This window comes from Odocoileus virginianus, chromosome 15, assembly GCF_023699985.2.
Source record: "Odocoileus virginianus isolate 20LAN1187 ecotype Illinois chromosome 15, Ovbor_1.2, whole genome shotgun sequence".
NCBI classification, from domain to species: domain Eukaryota; kingdom Metazoa; phylum Chordata; class Mammalia; order Artiodactyla; family Cervidae; genus Odocoileus; species Odocoileus virginianus.
Genome location: NC_069688.1, coordinates 43,721,058 through 43,743,447, shown reverse-complemented (window position 1 = coordinate 43,743,447; position 22,390 = coordinate 43,721,058). Strand labels below are relative to the sequence as shown.

At 38.7% G+C, this 22,390-nt stretch overlaps 1 protein-coding gene and 1 long non-coding RNA gene across 11 annotated transcripts in view; one reads left to right on the top strand and one right to left on the bottom strand.

Moving 5' to 3' along the window:
* The window catches only part of OXR1 (oxidation resistance 1), a 485,242-nt gene that overhangs the window by 389,823 nt on the left and 73,029 nt on the right, over window positions 1-22,390 (top strand). The window contains exon 1 of one of the 10 annotated variants that reach the window (XM_020879428.2): window positions 7,977-8,256. The exons of 4 other annotated variants lie outside the window; for them this stretch is intronic. In XM_020879428.2, the coding sequence (XP_020735087.2) occupies window positions 8,058-8,256 (199 nt within the window). In that variant the 5' untranslated portion in view covers window positions 7,977-8,057. 5 more of the 10 variants (XM_020879450.2, XM_020879455.2, XM_020879463.2 and 2 more) reach the window with 5 other exon arrangements.
* LOC110128643 (uncharacterized) lies at window positions 829-8,259 on the bottom strand. The gene is made up of 2 exons (XR_002311249.2): window positions 8,175-8,259; window positions 829-1,172 (listed from the first exon to the last, which is right to left on the bottom strand). It is a non-coding gene; the product is annotated as an uncharacterized lncRNA (long non-coding RNA).

The following is a 22,390-nucleotide window of genomic DNA, read 5'->3' as shown; positions in this document are numbered from 1 at the left end:
TACGTGAACTTCATAAAGTAAATCAGGTAGTCTTTTGTATATTACCTTGGAAGGCATGATAAAAATCAGTGTAAATTAAGCATTTACAAACCCTTGTATCAGTCAATTTGGCTAAGCTTATACTATGGTGCCAAATGAATCCCTAAACTTCAGTGGCTTACTGTAACAGTGTTTATTTCTTGATTTATTTTTCACTCATATTGCATGTCCAATTCAGACTGAAGATTGGGCGAGGGACTGATCCACAGAGTTTACTCGATCCAGGTTGTTGGAGATGGTGCCACCATCTCACCACATGCCATCTGAAGCAGGTAGTATCCTTGGTTGCTGAGGCAGAGGCAGAGGCATGTGGAGTGTAGAAAATTGAGTCCTTTAAATAGAGGCTGTTTCTTTACACATGTGAGTATAAAGCATGTCACTTCTGCTCAGTGGCTCAGTGTTTGTCAAAACTAATCTTGTGGTCCTAGTTCAGAAGTAAATGTGTGATTTGCATGAACTAAATATGCAAAACACTTGAAAGAACTATAATATAAGGAGCAGATCTCAAACATGGCTCATAATAAAAAAATGAGGTTCCTGAGACCCACCCTACAATCCTGGAATCAGGTTCTCTGGGGTATTGTTGGGAAATTTGAATTTTTAAAAAATGTTCCACAGCTGATTCTCATTATCAGCAGGATGCTCCTGCTGTGAACAGGAGTTTTTTGTGGGGGTTTTTTGTAGTTTTTTAAATTAGAGGAAAGGCAACAGTTAGATCTATAGATTGAGATTACCCAGCTGCAGTGTTGGAGATGATTAAAGAAGGGAGAAACTAAAAACTGAGAGATCTCATGTCACACAACGTGTAGGGTTTAATGAGCAAATATAAATGCATGCATTTATGTATCATGCAGTATGTGGTAGGACCAGCTCAATTTGAGAGTCTTAACAAAGCTGTTGTACATTTCTTTGTGTGTCTTAAGAATCTTCTCTCCACTCTTTCCTTCCTTAACTCCCAGAAAACCAGGAGAGTAGGCACAGGGTGGCTTCTAACCAGTCTTTGTTGACTTCATTCATTAAACGCTTTTTGTGCCTGTGTTGGTTGTAGAGCCTACTCAGCACCCACCGGAGGCCCAGGGTAGGGAGTAGGGTCGATGGCCATAGTCGGCTTCTTTTTCACATTTTTCTAATACCTACAAAAAAATACAAAGCAGAGATAGGGAAATTATTTCTAATATAGTCTAAAGTAAAACAACTAATAACATACAAATATAAAAGTTTGTAAGAGACTACTATGAAAAATTTTACATACCAACGAATCAGATAACTTAGGAAAAACAGGTAAATGTCTAGAAAACTTTAACCTAAAATAATCATAATGTAATAGAAAATCTTAAGAGAGAAATAATAGAAGAGGTTTGGACCCGTAATAAAAAACATCCCCCAAAAGAAAGGTCCAGGACCAGATGATTTCACTGGTGAATTCTACCAAACATTTAAAGAAACATTAACATCAGTCCTTCTCAAGCTCTTCCAAGAAAATTGAAGAGGATGGAATTCTCTTAAATTCACTTTATGAGGCCAGCATTACCCTAATACCAAAGCCAGATAAGGACTCTACAAGAAAAGAAAACTACAGGACAATATTGCTGATGAATATAGATGTAAAATTTTTTAACAAAAAATACTAGTAAACAGAATTCAGCAGCACTTTAAAAGAATCATACACCACAATCAAGTGGGACTTATTCCTAAAATGGAAAAATGTTTCAAAATATGCAACTCAATAAATCTTATACACTACATCAGTACACTGAAGGATAAAACTCATATGATCATCTCAATAGATGCAGAAAAAGCATTTGACAAAACTCAATATCCTTCTGTGACAAAAACTCCCAATAAATTGGGTATAGAAGGAACATACCTTAAAATAAGGGGTATATATATGATAAGACACAGCTAAAATCACACTCAGTGATGAAAGGTTGAAAGCTTTTCCTCTAAGATCAGGAAGAAAACAAGGATGCCCACTGTCACCACTCTTATTCAACCACATAGTACTGGCAGTTTCAGCCAGAGCACTGAGGCAAGACAAAGAAATAAAAAGCAGCCAAATTGGAAAGGAAGAAGTAAAGTTACAGATGATATGATATTGTATACAGAAAATCTTAAAACGACTCCAATAAAAGTACTGCTAGAAGTAACAAACAGATTTCATAAAGTTGTAGGATACGAATCAACAGAGAAAATCAGTTGTATTCATATATACTAAAAATGAACTATTTGAAAAAGGACATCATCCCATTCACAATAGCATCAGAAACAATAAAATACTTAGGAATAAATTTAGCCAAGGTGGTGAAAGATCTCTTACTTTGAAAACTACAAGACACTGATGAAAGAAGTTGAATAAGACACAAATAAATGGAAAGGTAGCCTATGTTCATGGATTGTAATATTGTTAAAAATGTCCATACTACCCAAAGTGTTCTATATATTCAGTGCAATCCCTATCAAAATTCCAATGGAATTTTTCATAGAAATAGGACAGGCAATGCTAACATTCATGTGGAGCTGCAGAAGACCCCAAAGCACCTGAGAAAGAGGAACAAAACTGATGCACATTACACTTCCTGATTTCAAATTTATTGCAATGGTACCACACAGGGTGCTCAGCTCACTGCTCTATTTTGACCTAGAGGGCTAGGATGGGGGGGCGGTGCAGGGTGGCAGGAAGATTTAAGAGGGAGGGGATATATGTATACTTATAGCTTCCAAGGTGGCTCAGTGGTAAAGAATACACCTGCTGATAAGGGAGACGCAGGAAACACGGGTTCGATCCCTGAGTCAGGAAGATCCCCTGGAGTAGGAAATGGCAACCCACTCCAGTATTCCTGGACAATTCCATGGAAAGAGGAACCTGGTGGGCTGTAGTCCAGGGGGTCACAAAGAGCTGGATAGGACTGAGTGACTGAGCAAGCACACACAGCTGATTCATGTTGTGCGGCAGAAACCAACACAACATTGTAAGTCAGTTATCCTCTAATTAAAAAAAAAAACACAACAGTGGAATACTGGCATAGAAACAGACACAGATGGTACATCCATATACCAGTGAAACAGAATCAAGAACCCAGAAATAAAAATAAACCATGCATATACCATCAACTAATATTTGACAGTGGAGCCAAGAATAAATGTTGCTGGGGAAACTGGGTAGTCACATGCAAAAGAATGAAATTCTACATTTATTGTACAAAATATACAAAAATTAACTAGAAGCAAATTAAAAATTCAAATGTGAGACCTAAAAGACCATAAAACTCCTAAAAGAAAACAGGGGGAAAATGTTTCTTGACACTGATCTTGACAGTGAATTTTTGGATATGACACCAAAAGTATAGGCAACAAAAATGATAAAAACCCAGAGGGACTGCATCACAGAAAAGAAATAATCAACAAATAAAAAGCCAACCTAAGAAATGGGAGAAGATTATTTGCAAACCACTTATCTGAAAGGGGTTAATATCCAAAATATATATGGAACTCATAAAACTCAATAGCAGAAAACCAACAGTTGAATTAAAAACTGGGCAGAGATTTGAATAGACATAGAAGACAAGACAAGAAGGAAAGAAGACATACAAATGGTCAACAGTTATGCGAAAACATCCTCAACATCACTAGTCATCATGGAAATGCAAATCAAAACCACAATAAGATCACTTCACACCTATCAGAATGGCTGTTATTAAAAAGGTAGGAGATTAAGTGTTAGCAAGGATGTGATGAAAAGGGAACCCTCATGCACTGTTGGTGTGTATACACTGGTATAGCCACTATGGAAAACAGTATGGAGGTTCCACAAAAAATTAGAAATAGACCTACCGTAGGACCCATCAATCCCACTACTGGGTATATATCCGTAGGAAATGAAATCCTTGTCTCAAAGAGAAATCTGCACCCTCATGCTCACTGCAGCTTTATTCACAATAGCTAAGACCTGGGTACAACCTAAGTATACATCATTGGATGAATGGATAAAGATGATGAGGTTTAGATACACCAAGAAATATTAATCAGCCATGAAAATGAAATGCCATTTGTAATAACATGGATGGACCTTAAGGGCAGTATGCTGGCTAAAATGTCAGACAAAGACAGGTTGTGAACTATATGATCTCACATGTAGAACCCAAAAAACTGTACTCACAGAAACAGAGTAGAATAGTGGTTGCCAGAGTCTGGAGGATGGGGGAAATGGTGAGATGTTGCTCAAATGGCATACATTTCCAATTTTTTTTCTTTAAGTCTTATTTATTGACTGATTTTTTGGCTGTTCTGGGTCTTTATTAGTGCGTGGGATTTCTCTGGTTGCAGCAAGCAGGGGCTACTTTCTAGTTGCAGTGCGTGGGCTTCTCATTGTGGTGGCTTCTCTTGTTGCGGAGCACAGGCTCTCGGGCACTCGGGCTTCAGTAGTGGCAGCACGTGGGTCAGTAGGTGCACTCCCGGGCTCCAGAGCACAGGCTCAATAATTGTGGTGCAGGGGCTTAGTTGCTCCGAGGCCTGTGGGATCTTCCCAGACCAGGAATTGAACCCGTTGTCTCCTGCATTGGCAGGCAGATTTCTTTACCACTGAGCCACCAGGGAAGCCCCTACATTTCCAATTTTAAGTTGAATAGCTTGTGAGCGATCTAACATATAACATGGTGACTGTAGTTAACAATATTGTATTATATAGTTGAAGAGAGTTGCTAAGAGAGTAACTCTTAAATGTTCTCCTAGCAACTATACCAAGAAGGTAATTATATGAGTTTATGGAAATGTTAATTAACCCTACTGTGGTAATCATTTTGCAATATTTACTACATATACTCCTATCAAATTATCACATTGTATACCTTAAACTTAGACTATATTAAAAAAAAAATCCAGCAATTCAACCTCAGGTATAGAAATGAGAATATATGTCCACAAAAAAATTTATACATAGATGTTCACAGCAACATTACTCATAATAGCTAAAATGTGGGAATAATCCAAATGTCCATCAACTTATAAATGGATAAATATCTATTCCTATATTATTTGGCAATAAAAAGAAATGACTTACTAATACATGTTACAACATGAATAAGCCTCAGAAACAGGCTAATTGAAAGAAGTCAAACACCAAAGACCACATATTGTATGATTCAGTTCATGTGAAATGTTTATAAAAGGCAAATCCATTGAGACAGAAAGTAGATTAGTTGTTGTCTATGCCTGTGGTGAGACTGGAGAGTACTACAAAGGATAAGAAGCTTCTTTGGGAGGTGATTTTTGTTGTTGTTCAATCACTAAGTTGTGTCCATGATAGAAATATTCAAAAATTAGATCTGGGATGGCTTAACAACTGTCTAAATATACTAACAACCAGTGAAGTGTACACTTTTAACAGATGAATTATATGGTTTGTAAAATCATATGCCAGTAAAGTTATTTTAAAAATAAGGCAAAGGGTTGCTGGAAGAGTCAAGCATGATATATAAGGAAGGCCATTTTTTGGTGTGTTTTTTTTTTTAAAGCATGAGAGGAATATTTGTGGATGATACAGGTAGGATAAGGAGGAAGGAACCAGAGTGGAGAGAGAAAAAATAGTAAAGCACAAAGGAATAATAAGGTTGGCAAGTCATAGACAATAACAGACTAAGGTCAGGAATTAATTTAGAGAAGGAAAGGCATGGACAAAAGCAAGGACTTCCTTCTGAGGCAATATATGAAGATGAGCTTGCTGTAGATTACAAAGAAAAGGGGAAGAAAAGTGAGAGTGTTTATATTTCATGGCCTATTATTTTGAGTCATATAGACCAAGTAACATGTTTGAGTAATGAATTTAGTAACTTCAGGAGAATAGTGACAGCTCAGACAACAAATGTGAAGAATTAAAAAGGAAAGCTGATGAAATGAATAGATGGATTTTAGAGACATTAGGGCTTGGCTGAGTTTAAATAAAAACTTGTAAAGCACTTAATCATCAAAGTTTTTATCTGGAGCTCTAGGTTTCTATGAAACCAAAGCAGGAAAAAAAAAAAAACCAAAACAAGTTAACTGCTTGTAAACCAGTGTTTGAACTGGTAGAGTACAGGTTCTTGCTAAGGTTAGAGATAAAAGTGCAGATTTAATCAGGTATAAAAAACTCAATCACTGATTTGCATATGATTATCACAAAATAAATGGCAAATGTGAAGATGTAACATATATTTTAGAAAAGTAAAATAATTTCAGTTTAGTTAATCAGGATTAGACTTGTCACTGAAATTCAATTTTTTAAAGCTTACGAAGTAGTGCTAACCTTCGTGCTTCCTTATCAAATGGAAATCTCAGAAAAACTGGGAGCCAGTTACTGCTCTACCAGATGCGTTCCTAGGAGGTACAGAGAAGGAAGTCCAGAGCAGTGCTTTCCCAAGCACCACATCTGAACACATGGATGGTTGCTGGATATTCACATGCCTGGGTCCTTACTCAGAAACACTGAATTACACTCTGCGGTATATCCCAGACATTCTGTCCATTTAACCAAGCATAGAAGTGATGCTGATGTTGGAATGGTCTGTTCAACCTATTAGGCTGAAAATGGTGACAGTAAGAAAAAGACCAGTTAAATAATTGAAAAGGGGGCAGGGGTGTGCGGCTCGGAGGATAATCTTCAATGGTTTTGGCAAAACGCTTAAGTTCCTGAAAGATGTTTTCTGGACTCCATTGTTTGGTATGATTAGCTCTCCCACTTTATAATTCAAACACTTTCTTCAAATACATTAATAAATTGGTAATTCCAAGAAAGCTTTATTTAATGCATGGGAAAAAATAAGAGCCACGTCTCCCAAGTGGCTTCAGTCGTGTCCGACTCTGCAACCCTATGGACTATGTGTAGCCCAGCAGACTCCTCTGTCCATGCGATTTTCCAGGCAAGAATACTGGAGTGAGTTGCCCTGCCCTCTTTCAGGGGATCAGACCTACTTCTCTTTTGTCTCCTGCATTGGCAGGCGGGTTCTTTACCACTAGCGCCACCTGGGAAGCCCACTTCGTTAAAGATCCTTCAAACAGACGTAAAAGGAAGAGAATAACCAGCTCTCACAGGAGACAAATTGGGTACTAAATGCCCGTCAAATGTCACTGCTTTCTTTCCTTAAAGGATAAAGATGCACATTAAAGCCCTAATTACCTTGCCTTACAGGACCAGTCATGGAATGTCAAACTCTTAACATCAGTTCCTAATGCCACAGTGAACTTCGAACGTGACGACTGATGCTTTATTTTACGAAGATGGTCTCATAATGCTTCCTTAGGAAGATCTTAATCTGGGCTGTTTTGTGTTAACTACGACCTTAAAACTAACCTCTCCTTCCTCTCACCCAATCGGCCTCCCTCCCCCAAATTTCAAACTGCAGAAAGTTTCCTGTGGATTCGTGCCCCTCCCCCTAACACACATGAACTCACTGAAACTTCTTGACGGACAGAAACTTTTGGACGCTGCCCTCCCAGGCCCCAGGCTTTGCGCAAAAACCAGCAAAGCCTCCGCAGGGCCACCCTGACGTCCCTTCGGCCCTCGGGTCGGGAAACGCCCTCCCGAGCTTTCCCCCAGCGGCCTGAAAGTCCGGTCCGGTCGGGCCGGGGAGGGGCGGGCAGGGCAGGGCGGGGCGGGCCGGCTCCATTGGGGCCAGGCCCGGGGGGGGGGAGCGGACAGGCCCCAATGGGCTTGCCAAAAGGTCGCCGCTTTTCGCCGCGGCCTCTTTTCCAGAAAGTATGTGTCTACTTTCCAAGCTAAGTTTGGCCCCGAATCGGCGTTGGGAAGCAACGGCAAAAACTTTTCAAAAACTTTCGTTCCGATCCTACTCCCCCGCCGCAGGGTTCCCTGATGGTCGCCCCGGGCCGAGCGGCGGCCGTCCCCTCCCCCATCCCCGCCTCCCCGGAGGCGTGAGGAGCCGCCGCCGCCCCCGCTGTCGGGTCGGACGCGCGGGCGGGCGCGCACCGAGTGGCGGCCGTCGCGGCAGAAACCGTCGGCCTCCTCCAGGGCTCCTGCACCCCGTGGCAGGATGGACTACCTGACCACGTTCACGGGGAAGAGCGGGCGCCTTCTGCGGGGCACAGCCAACCGCCTGTGGGGCTTCGGGGGTGGCGGCGAAGCCCGTCAGGTGCGCTTCGAGGATTACCTGAGGGAGCCCGCCCAGGGGGACCCCGGGTGCGGGTCCCCGCCCCACCGGCCCCCGGCGCCGTCCAGCCCGGAGGGACCCGGTGAGCCCAGCCTTCTTTCGCGTCCCGCGCGGCCGACCCTGGCTGAGGACAGGGGGGTAACGGGGGACGGCGGCGGGGTGGGCTCCGCGGGCCGGGCCAGCGTTGGCAGGTGTGCCGGCGCCGGGGCGGGGGGCGAGGACGCCGAGTGCTCGCTCTGCGCTGGGGGCGGAAGACCTCTTCGGGGCTGCGTCGCGTCTCTTCCTGCCCTGCTCTTCCTGCTTTTCTGCACCGGGACTCGACTTTTTTTACCGCGCCAACTGTTTCAAGGGTAGGAGCTCTGAAGTTTTTCCCTCCCACTGGGAGGTGAATATTGAATCAGTTATGACGCTCGTGTTTTTCCTCCCAGGAGATCGTTAAGAACGCCTCGTCTGGCTTGGGTTTGGGCTTGGTCACTCTTTTTATGTGACATTGGTGAGAATTCACATCAACGCTTACTTGATACGACTTTGAAAAAGAAAATGCGTAACGTACACAGAAGCCCAGTGGATTTTTGTATCGTGTATTTTGAAAGGCTGTGTTTGTCTTGAGGGAGCAGAACGTAACAAATTTCTCAGTTGTCATCTCTACCGCCTGTCGTGTTTTCTTTCGTCATAGTGGAGTTGTACTATTCTTAAAAGAAAAAAAAAAGCAGTCGTAATGACATGGTACTGATATCTTACGAAATTTTTTTAAAGCCCTTGCTGAAGCGGTATTGACTTCATGCATATGGTAACTTCTCCAATGTCGTTGGCTTCCTTAGACCTCTTGTGGTCATATTTTATTCCTGTTATCTGCTCGATACGCATTTGGTATTATGAGAGTAAGTTATATGAGCATTAGAGTGTTTAGGAAATAGAGAAAAGTAAAGAGAATATAAAATTTATCCACAACCTCACATCCTACGATTTATTTTAAAGCAGTGAACCAATGAGGACATCTGTTGATCTCTGTAAGTGTAGTTTAAGCTTTGAAGAAACTTAAATATTAAAATGTAATTTTTAGCGTGGTCCCTTTTGTTAACTTTTCTTCACTTTACATAAAATCTTTTCTTCACAACTCCTGTTTATGAAATGAGAAAAACGAAAGGGTATGTACTTGGTTTCTGCTTTGAAGAACATTAACCCGGTGCAGAATCCTCTTAAAGGTGGACAAGGGATGAGGCCTGGAACTTTAAAGTGTTTGAATAAAAGGTTAGTTTGTGTGTGTAAGACCTCAGTTGACTTATTGAAAACAATTGAAATGTGACCAGCCTCTAGGCAGATGAAGAATATGTGGGGTAACTTAACCAGGAAAGGATATGGTGAATATTTTTATAAATAAGCCCAAACATATACATCTGATTCATTGATTCAGAGACATTTATTGAGCACACTGCTGTTAATGTGTCAGACTCTCTTTCAGAGTTGCAGCTTCAGAGTATTATACAAAGTCCTCTTCTAGTGAAGCTGGCTTGTGTACTCATGGCCCAGTCTTTAATATTCAGGGTGCCCCCTAGTCTCTGATACAAGTTAGAGAGACCGTGTGATGTCACAGTTCTGACCACAGTCAGGTGGGTAGGTACTTCCTACCATTAACTTGCTGAAAGAATTTGTGAAAATTACTTGCTCTTTGGGCCTATATTTTCTTATTTGTAAATGAGGTTGATTAGATGGGCTGAAAGGTTATCAACTCCGGTGCTCTTTCTTTCATTTGGAGCAAGATTAGTGAACATGTTGGGAAGTAAAGCTACAAAGTAGCATTTGGGGTTAAAAACATTGTAAGTCTATACAGTTACGCCTACCCAGTACTGAAGATAGTTCAAGAAATGAGTGTTCAGCAATAATTAAATCGCCACCTCTGGTTCTTGAATAAATACAGCTTTCTAAATTAATTCCTTTGAGAGGCAACATGTATATATGCAGGTAAAAAGTAAATGGTTCTTTTAGTTCAAACTTTGCTTAAAATGAGAGCTCTATTTTTTTGGCTTTGGCTGTAGGATTTTCCTTGCATTTGTGTCCTTTGGAATGAGTATCTGTTAGTCGGTTTTAAGGACTTCCTCTACTCTTTTTGCTTGTGACTACCCTTATTTTAGATTTTTATAACAGCTGCTTAAGTTCTCTGATGTTCGTTACTCTTCCTTCAGTTCTTTGAAGTATCCTGTGTGTTGTAGCAGTATATCTTGTGCAGACACTTCCACACTTGTAGATTGGCTGTATTCCAGGACTCCATTTGTTGTTAGTGACCTTATCCGTCACCATTTTATGTTCAGTAATGATGATGGTAAAATAGTTTTACCATTGAAGGATGGGCCTAATAGAACTTTGGTCATCTGTTTCCGATTTTACTCGTTGTGTGAACAGACCACTTACCTGACTGTTATTGTCACTAATGTCTTTCTCCTCTCCAAGGTGTCTGCTTTTGGTCTTACAGTTTATAGTGTTTGCTGACTCCAACATTATAGTCCCCTCTATGGAAAACCATAATTGGGACTTAGACACATTAAGGAGCTTATCACACCTTTGCTCTAGTTAATAACAATGACAAAGAAAACACCATATGACACCATTTTTGTTCCTGCTAAAAGAGTAAGTTGGACTTTCCTGGTGGCTTGTGGTAAAGAATCTGCCTGCAGTGCAGGAGCTGCAGGAAGCATGGGCTCGATCCCTGCATTGGGAAGACCCCCTGGAGGAGGGCATGGCAGCCCACTCCAGTATTCTTGCCTGGAGAATCCCCATGGACACAGGAGCCTGGCAAGCTGCAGTCTATAGGATTGCAGAGTCGAACACTACTGAAGTGACTTAGCATGCACACAAGCACAGAGTAAATTATTTTATGATTCAAAAAAATTTTTTAGGCCTTGAGCATAGCTCATGTTTGGAGGCATCACTATAGTCAGTTTACTAGATCACATAGTTATAAGTAAGTAAAAAAAAATTTTTTTTAGTGTTTAGTTGTTGTTGTTCAGTTGCTTAGTCGTCTCCAACTCTGTGACCCTGCAGACTGCAGCACGCCAGGCTTCCCTGTCCTTTACTGTCTATCTCCTGGAGTTGCCTCACACTCATGTCCATTGAGTCATTGATGCTATCTAACCATCTCATCCTCTGTCACCCCCTTCTTCTGCCCTCAGTCTTTCCCAGCATCAGGGTCTTTTCCAGTGAGTCACCTCTTTGTATTAGGTGGCCAGAGTATTGGAGCTTCAGCTTCAGCATCAGTCCTTCCAATGAATATTCAGGGAATCTGGTTTGGAAGGTCTGTGGCATTTGATTACAGAACTTTCACAGGACTGGGGAAACAGAGACTTTTGGAGGGCACAAACAAAACCTAATGTGCACCAGAACCCAGGAGAAAAAAGCAGTGACCCCACAAGAGACTGAGCCAGACTTGCCTGTGAGTATTTGGGAGCCTGGCTGAGGCGTGGGCTGACAGTGGCCTGCCTTGGGGCCAGGGGCACTGACAGCAGCAGTCCTGGGAGGCATGGTGTGCTGGCCCAAGTCCTCTTGGAGGAGGTCACCATTACCCCTGCCCTAGAGCCCGTAGCCTACCATAGGGTTTGCAGACTCCAAGATTGGGTTGCCTCAGGCCAAACTGCTGGGAGGGAGCACAGCCCCACACGTCAGCAGAAAATTAAATATTTAATGAGCGTGGCCCTGCCCACCAGAGCAAGACCCCGTTTTCCCCACTGCCAGTGCCTCCCATCAGGAAGCTCACACAAGCTTCTTACCCTCATTCATCAGAGGGCAGACAGAAAGAAAACCACAGTCACAGAAAACTAACCCAAATGATCACATGGATCACAGCCTTGTATAACTAAATGAAACCATGAGCCATGCTATGTAAGGCCACCCAAGACGGACAGGTCATGGTGAAGAATTCTGACAAAACGTGGTGCGCTGGAGAAGGGAATGACAAACCACTTTAACATTCTTGTCTTGAGAACCCTGTGAACAGTGGAGCTCTAAATATAAATATTTAGAGTTCCAACTTAATTGTAATATTGTTTTTGTCATAAACTTCTCTGTTATGGCAACTCTTTTGTCCCACTTGGTGACAGTATACTTTAAATATGTACATCTGAACTCATATTTAAAGTTTCTTTTCATTTACTTTTATCATTTATTAATAAAACAATATCTTTTGGGAAAATGACAATTAGAGCAGCTAAGAACACTTTATATGGGGCAGCTACTAGCAAATATTTTTGCTTAATCCTAATAAGTTAAGTACTATCATTAACCCATTTTCCTGATTAAGAAACTTGGCCAGGCAGAGAAATGAGAGAGACAAAATCCATTTGAGTGTTATCTTTCTATTTCTGAGTTAGGTCAGACAAGAAAAAAGCTTGAGCAGAATGCAAGATTCTCTCATTTGTTGTTAACGTTAAAACAATTTAGGTAGAGTTTCAGATGGATTGTCATTGAAATTTCTTTAGAGTCAGAAAAATACTAAATGACTGAGCTGAAAATACAAACTCCAAGGAAGACGTCAGAAAATTTTGATACATTTCAGGTTGGAAATTGAGATGCAGATTGTCTGAAAGAGTTAGATAATAGTTTAGCTTGAACCCAGGGAAGACCAAATGCCTGTAAAGGATTTGTAGTACCAATTGTTAGAAAGTGGAGTCACTCAGTTGTATCTGACACATTGGTACCCATGGACTGTAGCCTACCAGCCTCCTCTGTCCATGGGATTTTCCAGGCAAGACTGCTGGAGTGGGCTGCTATTTCCTTCTCTAGGGGTTCCTCCCAACCCAGGGATCGAACCCAGGTCTCCTGCATTGCAGACAGGCACTTTACCATCTGAGTCACCAGGGAAGCCCAATTCTTAGAGTAACTGTTAATTAAGAGTACTGGTCATTCATGGAAGAGGATAATCCTAGATGTCTGCAGTCTTAGTCTCATTTCCTAAGGTGTGAGGTGGGGAAAGAATCTCTTCTAGATAAACAGCCTCAGTCTGCTCTGATAGTAACTCTGATGAAGTTTGAAGTCATAACTGTTCGCTTATTCCATTGGTTCTCACGAGTAAAGTAAATTTGCCCATTTTAGAATTGCTGCTCATCTCACAGGATGGCTGAACTTAAGACTTACCTGTGTTTTTGGACAGAACTGCCTCTGAGTATTTCAGGCTACAATAAAGCAGTAAGTCTCAAACTTAAGTGTGCCTCAGCATCACCCAGAGGCTTGTTGAAAATGTTGGGCCCCTCCTCTAGAGTTTCTGATTCAATACTTCTGAGCCAGACCCCATAGTTTGCATTTCCAACAACTCAAGTAATGCTGATGCTGCTAATTTGGGGACCACACTTTGAGAATCACTGCTTTTTTTAGTGGGTACGTTAAGATTTGTTCATGTTAAGGTCAGAAGTAAGTATAGAAATGATGAAATTTGTTAAATACTTAGTATTTTGTATTACGCTTAGGAATAATTAATATATTTGGTCTTTAAAATATTTGTTATATTTCAGAGAATTAGGTCTATTAGAATGCATGTAAATTAGTCTAAGAATATGGTTGAAAATGAATACCAAAGAGAACTTTTCATTATATTTAAAACTTCATTGTAATGTATTTACTAGAGTTAAAAGAGTTTAGAAAGGTTTTCTTGTTATAGAGGCAATTGAAGTGTTTACAATAAAATATAGTAGATTTATAAGTGCCTTTTAGTATAGATGAGAGAATTTAATTACTCTAGTTTATAAATGGGATTATTTAAGGATATCTAGTTTGTTTCTTGAGTTGATTATTGATAGCGTCTTAGAAAGTATGTTAAAATTTACTAGTCTTGTAAATATAATACACTGACATAGTTAAAGACTTAAGGGAAAACTCAATTTTTATATTTGCACTTCAATAAATAAAACAATTAAAAAGTAAAGTAATTGCAAATAGTCTTCTGTGCATAAAAACTCCCTAGATGGCCACCAGCAAACTTACATTGAGACTCAATACATTTTGTTGAATGAATGAATATTCATACAAAAAGGGGCGTATTTTAAGGTCAGATTAATGTATTAGAGAAAGGCCCAAATTTTGCCTTTGATTTCTAGCAATCAGAGAAAAAGGGAAATGTGATCACAGTGTCACTAAGGTAAAGATAAACCTGTTGCTTAGGTAAAAGAAGCATGACTTTTCCTGATAGAATAAACAGAAAAAAATCCTTATGCAACTCTTAACATAGCAAAAAATATCATCATCATCTTTATAGTAAATTAAGGTTCTAATTTCAAAAAGCTGTTTTTTTTAACACCATTACTTAATGTAGTTCAGTGTTATAACAACAAAATGCAAGACTGTAAAAAACAATTCCATATAGGGCCAAAAGAATTAATTCAGATATGCAGTTATCTGATGGTTTGTCTTAACTGAGGGGTGGGTGCTAGATTCTAAACTTTGGTAAAACTGATGTGTGCTAACTATGAAGTCATACATAGCAAAAATTAAAGTTTAAAAGCTACCTCTAATCCAGTATCTAGTGATATTATTAATTTTAGGGTAGATGTTATTATTCAGATCTATTTTATGTATGTGTGTGTGTTAGTTGCTCAGTGATATCCGACTCTTTGGGACCCCATATGGACTCTAGCCCACCAGGCTCCTCTGTCCATGCAATTCTCTAGGCAAGAATACTGGAGTGGGTTGCTTGTCCAGTTCTATGTACATTTATGTATAAAATGATGAATGGATGATTAGAAGGAAAGAGTGACTAAAAGATAATATTTATTTGCCTTAAGAAAGTATTTCCTAAATAGTGTGTCTAAAGTTAAGCAGAATTTGCAAAAATATTAAGAGGTTGGTATTATTACATTCTTGTTTCAGTTTTAGGTGAGGTTTGTTTAACTCTTAGGTGATATGAACGTTTCATCTCCCATATTTCTTCTCTCCAGTTCCTGGTATTTATTACATTATGTTTGCAATTTTTCCCACTACATAATTGTTCAGTACTCCCTGTTAGATCCTTTGATCATTCCTAGAGTTTTTATTTTGATACCCTTGGTATAATCTCATTCTTGTGTCTTAAGCAAGCTAGACTGTTTTCTTTTTCCCCTAGTCAGTGATTTGCTCCTTGTGTATGAGTTCCTGAAGAAATTTTCTTTTCCAAATGCTGTAATTTAACGAGGAGCAGCAACAGGAATGACTAGATGTGTGTGCACAGGTATGTGTATGTGTAATAGCCTTTTAGGGAATAGCCACTATATGGACCAGCCCTGGTCTTAAGATAGAAGGAAAAAAGAGCTAAGAAGTATAATGTTAGATCTTAACACTTCTGCCCAAAAGACTTATGGTTTCTATTCATATCTGACATCAGTGGGATGGTACAGTGTATTTTCTTTTCCTCCCCAGGGAGATACAGGATGGATATTTAGTAATGGTAGTAATCTATCACAGTAACTATTAAACAATTAGTTTGACAGATGTTTGAAGATGCTAGTGTCATGAGTGGGAAGTTGTAAAGAAGCCTCTTTCTTCTGTCAGTAACTCAGTCTGCAAGCTTGATCCTTTCAAAAGCTCTGTTTCAGTGCTTCTCAAATTTATTGTGCATGCCAATGTGAATCAGTAGTTCTGGAATGAAATCTGAGATTCTGTGTTCACAGTAAGCTCCCAGGTGATGCCAGTGCTGCTGATCCTTAGAACATAATTTTAAATAGCAAGGCTCTATTAGCACTCTATATGGAAGTTCCCCAGTGGCTCAGCAGTGAAGATTCCACCTGCAGTGCAGGAGATGGGGGTTCAATTCCTGGGTCAGGAATATCCCTGGAGAAGGAAATGGCAGCCTGCTCCAGCATTCTTGCCTGAGAAATCCCATGAACAGAGGAGCCTGGTGGGCTCCAGTCCATAGGGTCGCAAAAGAATCAGACACAACTAAATAACAACAATAGCATTCTGTATCATGAAACTTTTCACATAAGAAGTGGGCCACACACAAAAACTCCTTGACTAGGTAGAGGAAAGGAGCATTAAAGAGGAACAGCAAATGTGTTCGAGACCAAGGGACTTGAGATGTTACCAAATAAAAGGAAAGGTGAGCATTAAGGACTTAGTTTGGTGCTTCATAAAGAGCAAATAAAATAAAATAGACAAAGCTCATCTGATTTTCCCCTTAGTTTGGTCTCCTTTGCAGGTTTAGGGAACTGGGAAGACAGAAACCATTGCAATACATTGTGGAATCTCTTGATGGAGTAAAGACAGTGAGAGTAGACTCTTATTTCTAAAAGTTCGACTATGAAAGGAAGCAGAAAGTCTGGTATCTAGAGCAGGATGGGTACAAAGTTGAAGAAAAACTGAGTGATTAAAAAAATTTTTTTTGTTTTGACTGTGGATAAGGAGTCAGTAGCAAGTAAAAGGTTGAAAACATAGGCAGTTTCCTATACTGCTGCACTGTAGGGCTTCCTGGTGGCTCAGAGGTTAAAGCGTCTGCCTGCAATGTGGGAGACCTGGGTTCGATCCCTGGGTTGGGAAGATCCCCTGGAGAAGGAAATGGCAACCCACTCCAGTATTCTTGCCTGGAGAATCCCATGGATGGAGGAGCCTGGTGGGCTATCATCCACGGGGTTGCAAAGAGTCGGATACGACTGAGCAACTTAACTAACTTATAGATGGAATCAGTTAATTAGAAAAGCAATTCTCAGTGTATTTTTCTTAGTTTAGAAGATACTTTCAAAGTTTAAAATCTGTATTATTGTATGAAAATATTGACTCCCAGCTCAATATTTTTAAATCATCAAATTTGTATTAGTAACTACAGCCAAAATTACAATTTTCAGTTATATTAGGAGTCTTTTAGTATATTAAAATGAGACTTCATACAGGATTCATCAGGCTTGCTTTATTCTAGTTTGCCTTTCCCGTTCTATTTCCAAAATTTTTTTTTCTTTTTTTTTTAAATTATTTTTAATTTAAAGGTCTGATACTGCTTTGTCAATTCTGCTTAAAAATCTCTTTGGACTTCTCAGTCTGGTAATAATAGCAAGCTAGATAATTCAGACTGTCCTGCTAAGAAGAATTGAAAAAACTGGACCAATCATTAAAAAGTCTACAATTAATAAGTCCTGGGGAGTTTGTGGAGAAAAGGGAACTCCTACACTGTTGGTGGAAATGTAAATTGTTACAGCCATTATGGAAAACAGTATGGAGATTCCTTAGAAAACTGAAAATAGAGTTACTTTATTATTCAGCAGTCCCACTCCTGAGAATATATCCAGAGAAAAACAGTTCAAAAGGATACATGTACCTCGTTGTTCATTGCAGCACTATTTACAATAGCCAAGACATGGAAGCTACCGAAATGTCCATTGACAGATGAATGAATAAAGTTGTGGTATATATACACAGTGGAATACTACTCAGTCATAAAAGAGAATTAAATAATGCCATTTGCAGCCACATGGATGGACCTGGAGATCATCATACTAAGTGTAGTAAGTCAGAGAAAGCCAAATATCATATGATATCACTTAAATGTGGAATCCAAAATATGATACAACTGAACTAATTTACGAGACAGAAACAGATTCACAGACATAGAAAATTTATGGTTACCAAAGGGAAAGGGGTGTGGGGAGGGACAAATTATGAGAAATTATGGTTCTATAATAAACCATAATGGAAAAGAATATGTATATATATGTATAACTGAGTCACTTTGCTATATATGAGAAACTAACACAACATTATAAATCACCTATACTTCTATTGTAAATAAATAAATAGCTGGGCCAAAGCAAAACAAATTTTATTGGGGATATCAGAAAACTGATTGATAGAACTAGATTAGGATCTGAGTGAGGACAGAGCCTGAAGGAAGAGCAGGTCCAATTTGGGATTGCTTTTTTCCCCAGGGGAAGTATTAATTCCAGAAGCAGCAGCTCAGAGATTAAGAGTTGCTGTTGGTATAAGGGAACAGGGACACAGTACAAGACCTACCACAGCAGAGGAGTGAACTACTCTTACTTAGGACCCCCAAAATGCTGTAGGAATAGAGGAAAACTCGATGGTAACTTGGCTTTAAATCATCATTCCTGTAACTGCATTAATAAGATTTGGTGTTGCTAGTGTCCGCAAGTGTTTGGCAGAAGCAAGAATTAATCATTCTTTCTAGAAAATTTCAGCTTTCTGTCAAATTCTGTCTATAGACAATTTTTCATATTTAATATACAGTACACAAAATAAAATTAGGCACCTGGTAAGATACAAGAAACAACGAGAGAATAGAAATAGACCCACAGGAACCCTGTATCTTGCAGTTATTGGATTTAAAGTAGCTGTGTTGAGAATTTTGAGCTGATTGAGAGTTTTGTAGAGTTTCAAACTATAAAAAAGAAAAATGGATATTCCAGAATTAAAAATAATTTCCTAATTAGGACCTTTGTGGATGAATTTAATAGCAAATCGGCCACCACAGGAGAAAGACTTAGTGAATTGAAAAATACATCAGAAGAAAATATCCAGAATAGGGGAGAAGGATGGAAAATAAAGGTGGGAATAAGTTTAATACAAGATATAATTAGAAGTTCTAGTATGTGTATATTTGAGTCCCCAAAGGAAAGGAGAGAGAGAATGAAGGCAGAAGTATTATTTAAGAGAATAATGACTGAAAATGCCAATAATGATGAAATTCACAGATTGAAGCATCACTACAAACCCCAACTGCGTGTGTGCTAAGTTGCTTCAGTCATATGTAGCTGTATAGCCTACCAGTCTTCTCTGTCCATGGGATTCTTCAGGCAGGAATACTGGAGTGAGTTGCCATTTCCTTCTCCAGAGCCCCAAGTGGAATCAACAAATCTCACCAAAGATGAAAAATCTTAAAAGCATTTAGAACAAGTAGTCAGTACTGTAAGAATAAGATTGACAGTTGATTTCTCAAAAGAAACAGTGGAAACTAAATAGCAGAGGAAAATACCTACCAACTAAGAATCTATCCCCTGCAGAATTACCCAGAGTTGCAGTAAAAAGTAAATATGAGGGAAGAAGTGAATGAATGTTGACTGTCTAGAAAAATAATGTCTTAGAGTGTTTTTGAATATATATATATATATGTAATCAAAATATGCATTAACAATTGCATATAAGTCTTGGTAGGATCACACAGTTTTTTACAGCCTTACATTGACCAGAAGGAAGATAAAAGTTCTAGTAAATATTAGACTGAAAATTAACAATTTAGGCTATAATCTATGGTATGGCCACTAACATAATTGTTTAAAAGTATATCAAACTTTAAGTCTAAAAATATTCTAAGAAAAGGTTCAACATAATGGAAAGATACAATAGTTTTTATTTTGTATGAACCTAATATCATGGTCTCAAAAGTCTCAAAATATAGAAAGCAAAGTAAAGAAACATCAGAAGAACTGAATAACCCACAATCATAGTGGGAGATTTTAACAACCTCTATCAGTAATTTAAAGAAAAAGTGTGCAGAAACAAACCAATATGTATATAGAAGATTTGAACACAGTCAGCAAATTTGATTTCAGGGATATGGGGATAGGTGTTTGTGTGTGGGTGTGTGCATGCATATCCACACATGCGCGCACACACACATACATATAGCACTACCCTTCTGTATAGAATACATATTCTTTCCAAGCAGATGTATATGGAGCATTGGCTAAATTTATGCATGATTGTAAAGCAAGTTTTAATGAATTTTACAGGTTTTAACTATTTAAGAGTATTTTCTTTTACCACAGTATGGTTAGAAATCGCTAACTAAAAGATGAAAATTTTTAATTGTCATAGATTAGCAAATTAAGCAATATTCTTAAAATAGCAAATGGAGAAATTAGGGTAGACGTCGTGAAATATTTTGGATGAAATTATTAAAATACAGTGTATCGTGTATCAAAACTTACAGAATACAGTCTAGATGGGAATTTCGTGTTTTACATTGCATACATTAAGCTTCTGCTTCTCATAATGTAGAGTAAAATCTAACTCCCCTGCTTTTTCTACCGTACCAGATAATTGTATCTCAGGGGAAAGTATTATATATTCATTTATTCGGTATTTATTGAGCACCTTCTATATGTCATGCTTACTATTAGGGTATATTGCATGGTTTCTCAACTTGTGCAGGGTTGACATTTTGTGAGACTGTTCTCTTGTGGGGGGACAGTTATGTGCATTTTAGCACACAGCGTTTGGCAGTGTAGTATCCCATTGTGATAACCAAAATTGTGCCTTGGTTTTCTCATTGTAAAATGGAAGTAAAAGTGATACCCTCTTTATAAGGTTGACGAATAGGTAAGATAGTAAATGAAGTCTACTTAGAGCAGTGCCTGGCACATGCTAGAATACTGAAGTGGGTAGCCTATCCCTTCTCCAGCAGATCTTCCCGACCCAGGAATCAAACCTAGTCCCCTGCATTGCAGGTGGATTCTTTGCTGACTGAGCTATCATGGAAGCCCTGGCATGTGCTAGGCACTTGATAAACGTTCACTATTGTTTTGATTTTCAAATCACAAATATCTATGCATTTCTAAACTGTCATACTAATAATTTTGTGAGGAAGAGAAATGGGACCTCTCTTTTCCATACTTCCAATCCAGATTCATATTTACTGGCAACTGTCTTTAAAAGGTAGTATAAAGTTAACAAATAGGAGCTGGGGCTATGTAACCACTGTGATCACTTTCAACTCTCCAATATTGTGATTATATTTCTGTATTGATAGAAGAGAATGATTAGTGTATTTCATTGTGCTCTGGTACTTATATTTATTAATACATGTTTTAATAATGGTTATTAAAATCATTTTAGAACAAGAATTATTGCAGTATTTTATTATAATTTTAAATTATTTAAGTGAGTGCTTTCAATTTGTTTCAAACTTTAAACTGTGGAAAGCTGATACATTAGTTTTCTTTCTCTGAACTGCACTCCATGGTGAACTTTTGAAAACGATATAATTGGTGGCTCATACAGTAGAGAATCTGCCTGCACTGCCGTAGACCCAGGTTTGATCCCTGGGTCGGGAAGATCCCCTGGAGAAGGGAATGGCTACCCATTCTAGTATTCTTGCCTGGTGAATTCCATGGAGGGGGCAGCCTCATGGACTGCAGTCCCTTGAGTCACAAAGAATCGGACATGACAGAGCAACTAACACTTTCTTTTAGACCTTTAATGAACTCTTTCACAGGTTAGAAAAATACTACTATTCAAAGCAAGTGCAGGCCATCATTTACTCCTGAAATCAATGAAAGGATATATATTATTATTTAGAAGTAATCTGAAATTATATCTTGCATTGCTTTTAAATTGCAAAATGAGGAAAGTGTTTTTGGCTCTCTCTCCTGTTTATGAGATAGAGGAAAGGAATTGATTTTTTAAATATATTTTAAAGTAGCTTTAATGTTTTATCACAAAAAACACTTAAATATATGCTGTTTAATGGAGAAAAATTGGAAATATAGTGAAAAGAAAAAATGCTGTCTTTCCCTAAGAATTATTCCATTTTTCATTCCCACCATAACTTTAGGAAAACACCTCTTTTTCTATAGCCAAACAGTATATATTTTTCTTCTTTGTCCACTTTTCTTTAAAAAACGACTGTAAAAATTGTGGCAGTTCTAGGTACAGTTTAAGCCGTAGCTTCAAAACATTATTTCATTCAAATTTGACGCTTGCTATGTGTTAAGCTCTTTGTTAGGCACTGAGGGGTCATTGTGGAACTAAGTAGGGTGTTTTATAGGTTACAGTTCAGTGGAAGAGATTTAAGAAGAAACTTAAAACTGTGCCAGACACTGTGAAGGAAACAAAGATACTGTGTGACCGGTAGTAGAGATCCGCCTTAACCTGGGCAATCAGGAAGCTTTTGGGGCAGCCTTTTTAAGTGCTGTAGAGCTAGCTGGGTTTTTCTGAGATTCAAATTTTATTATTTTTATCATTGTTAATGCTTTATTAGAACTATATACCCAACTGAGCTAATTAGATACATATAAACAAACTCTAGTATAGTCAAAATATCAGTTAAGATTGGATGGAGGAAGAGCAAAGAGGGAGATATTTTCCAAATTCCTTAGGCTTAGGTAGAACTAATTTTTCTTTGAAAATTACTATTTTAATCTTGTAAAAATTGAGCATAAATATAACATCTTGTTATGTTTATGATCTTATTCAGTTTTTTAGTTTTTTAGAGATTTATTTTATTTAAAATTGTTTAGATAGGAGTGATATTTTAT